The sequence below is a fragment of the Cibotium barometz genome, chromosome 43 (genome assembly GCF_041138505.1).
Source record: "Cibotium barometz isolate CiBa-2024 chromosome 43, ASM4113850v1, whole genome shotgun sequence".
NCBI lineage: Eukaryota > Viridiplantae > Streptophyta > Polypodiopsida > Cyatheales > Cibotiaceae > Cibotium > Cibotium barometz.
In genome coordinates this window covers 17,284,553-17,288,236 of record NC_141088.1, presented here as the reverse complement: position 1 = coordinate 17,288,236, position 3,684 = coordinate 17,284,553, and the positions used below count along the sequence as shown (strand labels likewise).

At 45.5% G+C, this 3,684-nt stretch overlaps 1 protein-coding gene across 3 annotated transcripts; it reads left to right on the top strand.

Moving 5' to 3' along the window:
- Positions 1–230: 230 nt before the first annotated feature.
- Positions 231–3,313, top strand: LOC147613623 (uncharacterized). Of its 3 annotated transcripts, none has more exons than XM_086781613.1 (4): positions 231–526; positions 667–2,033; positions 2,185–2,443; positions 2,758–3,313. In XM_086781613.1, the coding sequence occupies exons 2-4, from the start codon at positions 922–924 to the stop codon at positions 2,914–2,916; spliced, it is 1,530 nt and encodes a 509-aa protein (XP_086637739.1). In that variant the 5' UTR covers positions 231–526; positions 667–921; the 3' UTR covers positions 2,917–3,313. The 3 variants fall into 3 exon arrangements, with proteins under 3 accessions (XP_086637739.1, XP_086637738.1, XP_086637737.1); XM_086781612.1 differs by having other exon boundaries at positions 231–557; XM_086781611.1 differs by having other exon boundaries at positions 231–2,033.
- Positions 3,314–3,684: the final 371 nt, after the last annotated feature.

The following is a 3,684-nucleotide window of genomic DNA, read 5'->3' as shown; positions in this document are numbered from 1 at the left end:
TGGCACTAGACCTTTGTTTTTCTTGTGAACACTCACGTCAAGTTACAAACAAATCGTTGGGTAGGTGCACAGGCCCTAGATATGGGTGAAAAAGTCAATATGTTTCTAATATGAAGGGGATCTAGTGACATTTCACCGTATGACAGGTGAAGGGTTGCCATGTCATTTCAACAACAAAGAAAAGAGGGGGTCATGTAAAGGAGTGTGAGCATGACCTTGCAAGTTGCATGCATGATGCTGCACAGTTCTACTCCTCCTATGCTTGTGGATGAAATGCGTTTAGTAGAGAATTAGAGTGATTATTGTAACTTGTGGTAAATCAATGCTGAATTGGGCAGCTCTTGTGTGTGATTTCCGGCAGGTCTTGCCGTACATTGTGTACCATGGTTCTATATTTAGGCTGCATTCTTCCCCAGCCATCGTCGATTGAGTGCTGGCACGGTTTCTTGGCTTTTAATCTCCGTCTTCCACCCAGATTACGATTTGGGTTTTGCGTACCCACAGGCCTTAATCTTCCGTCGCAGAGGTAGCTTTGGCCCTTAATCTCTTGCCTACAGGTAGTTTTGAAGTGGGTTTTGCGTAATTAAAAGTGGGCTGCTGCCCGATTGCCTTCTTATTTGCCAATCTGTGATGTGTATTCGATCTTAATCTCCGTCTCTTAACCAGTTTATGATGCGGGTCTGTAAACAAGGATGGGTTGTTTCTTAATCGCTGTCTTACATCCTAGTATGATGTGGGCACTTAAAGCCCAATTCTGATCCGACAACCATTGTTTCACTCTGAAGAGCTCCTAATTTTTAAGACCAATGCGAGCTTCTGGGCATGGACACTAGGGCAGGAGAGCCAGCCCAGCAGGAGAGCTTTCTTTACTGGTGGGAGGCCCTCTTTGCGCCAAGATAGAGAGGGTGGTTTGTACGCATCATGGCCACATTCAAGCTGCCCCGCAACTCCTCTTCATCTCTCTCACGATCGCCCACTATCCAATTTAGCATTGACAGCCTCTCTTGCTTGGAAGAAGGAGTCTCTGCAGGCAGCACTCGCACAGACAGAATCTGGCGGCAGGAGCTGGCACAGAATCATTCTGCCAAAAGATCCCTCCACATTCGTACAGAAAGCCCCCATCCTCACCACCATGGCCTTACAGACAACCACCGTGGCTGTACAGATAGTCCACACCACCACCACCATCACCACCACCACCACCACCAGCGCACCCATACAGACAACTGCCATCACAATGCCCTTACAGGGAGCCCTCGCCTCAGCCTGGCCTGGGACTGCATACAGGGGTTCACACGCCGTGTCTTGCTGCCCCTTTTAGTGGTGGTCACCTTCCCCTGTGTCTACTTCTACGCATGCGTCTCACCGCACCATCATCGCCACCTGCCCATCTCTCCCGATGCAGATGGTTTTGACTACTTTGCCCTCGTTTTCTTTTTCAGTGCAGTGCTCATATCCATCAGAATCGCCTACCCTCGCCTCAACGTTGTCTACAGATTCAGGACCCTGTTTAGCCAAAGCTGGGGTTGCTACACTTTCTCATGCTTGAAGCCTGTCACCGATTTGCTCATGGCTGATAAAACAGACAAGAAGATGTTTAGCAAAGCCTCATCAGTGACTTGGACAATTGGGTCCAAGGCCAGGACTGACAGGTTGAAGAATGCAAGGGAGGGTGTGCAGGTCTACAGCAATGGTGATGTCTATGAAGGAGAATTTCATCAAAGTCTCTGTTCGGGAAGTGGGGTGTACTACTTTTACCTGAGCGGGAGGTATGAAGGGGATTGGGTAGATGGCAAATATGATGGCTATGGAGTTGAGACATGGGCTCGGGGGAGCCGATATAGGGGTCAATACAGGCAAGGTTTGCGAGAAGGGCATGGAGTTTACAGGTTTTATACAGGAGATGTGTATTCTGGGGAGTGGTCCAATGGGCAGAGCCATGGCTCTGGTGTGCAGACATGTGAAGATGGAAGCCGGTATGTGGGTCAGTTCAAATGGGGGGTGAAGCATGGTTCTGGCTACTATCATTTTCGGTAAGTGCATATGAAAGTGTAGCTGATTGTGTTGTATTTCTATGTTGCTTTATCACTCCCCATGTTATCTCCACTCTGCTAATACCTAATCAGACAATGTGTTCTGAATGCCTGCTTTTAGGTTTGCTCTAATTACACGGGTTTTTTGCAGGAATGGGGACACTTATGCTGGAGAATATTTTGCTGACAAGATGCATGGCTATGGTGTATACCAGTTTGCCAATGGTCATCGATATGAAGGTGCATGGCATGAAGGAAAAAGGCAGGGACTGGGAATGTACACTTTTAGGAATGGGGAATTACAAGTTGGATATTGGCATGCTGGAATTCTACGAACTCCTAGCTCACAGAATCCTGCATCGGGTGCTGCTATTGCTGTCAGCCACTCCAAGGTGTTGCATGTTGTGCAGGTACACCATTGCAGGGTTGCTGTTTACATTTATTGGGCGTGTCCTTAAGCTTGTCTTTGCGTATGTATACTTCATGATGCATACTTCATGACTTATCCTTATAGTTGTCTTTGGGATTTCCGTGGGAAGCTACAAGGCATACGTAATGATGGATTTTTGTGGATGCATACTTCATGACTTATCCTTATAGTTGTCTTTGGGATTTCCGTGGGAAGCTACAAGGCATACGTAATGACGAATTTTTGTGGTTTAAAGAATGTAATGCTCTATTCAAGGACGAAAATGGTACGATGTGCATGTGATTGTGTGTACAGGAGGCTCGTCGGGCAGCTGCCAAATCATTTGAGGTACCTCATGTTGACGAGAGAGTGAACAAAGCAGTGGCTGCTGCGAACCGAGCAGCAAATGCTGCAAGGGTTGCTGCTGTGAAGGCTGTGCAAAATAAGATGTCTGATGCCTCTCCACCCCCTTAATGTCATGTCGGTGTCACTGCATACAGTCAGTTTCTTCATCCTAATAGGCAGTTGTCAAGTGGCATGCCTTTTGAAGACTGTTGCTATCACTAATGAGCATGTCTACATTACTGCAGACAAACTGCTGCTTCGAAGGGCATCCAAGCCAATTTTAAAAGGCAGTATGTCTAGTGGGGGGAGTATATGTACATGAATTTACAGGTTGTTGTGGTGACACCGTTGTTTTGGAGTTTGTATCATATCATAGCTTTTCTGTAGATATATATGTTTACCAAAATCCCCTCGGCATCAGAATCGGCTGATAGCTATAAACATGCAGCTCAGTGGAATACATGGGGTACATCTGTAATAGAAACAGGAATGCATAGGGCAATGAGCATTGTTCTTTTCAGTTGAAGCAATGACATCATGTCTGTCTTATCCCTTCATCCAAATAGTTTGGTTCAACTCAAGGGGTTTTAAAGAAAAGCACAAGTATGTTTCTATGTGCATATATGATCGATGTTGTGTGAACGCGACAGAGCTCTTGTTATGATACACGGGAAAGCAAAAGCTTGCCTTTTTTTGACTTAAAACAATTTTTGGCTTTAGTCTTTAATGTTTCCTTCTGCTCACAAACCACAAAAGAAAGTGTATCCTCTTTTGATGTATGCATACTCACTTTGCACTGCTTCAAGTGGTTAATGAAAATGATATGAAAGCTCCTTGCTTGCATAAGTACAGTTACAATACACTTTCAATAAGCTCACTTTAATGAGAACTAAACAA

What these genes read in the sequence shown, in the direction of transcription:
- LOC147613623 (XM_086781613.1), top strand. Translation starts at nt 922, where the DNA reads ATGGCCACATTCAAGCTGCCCCGCAACTCCTCTTCATCTCTCTCACGA. An exon ending in TCTGGCTACTATCATTTTCG is followed by an intron (nt 2,034 to 2,184) that starts GTAAGTGCATAT and finishes GGTTTTTTGCAG; the next exon opens with GAATGGGGACACTTATGCTG. An exon ending in AGGTGTTGCATGTTGTGCAG is followed by an intron (nt 2,444 to 2,757) that starts GTACACCATTGC and finishes TTGTGTGTACAG; the next exon opens with GAGGCTCGTCGGGCAGCTGC.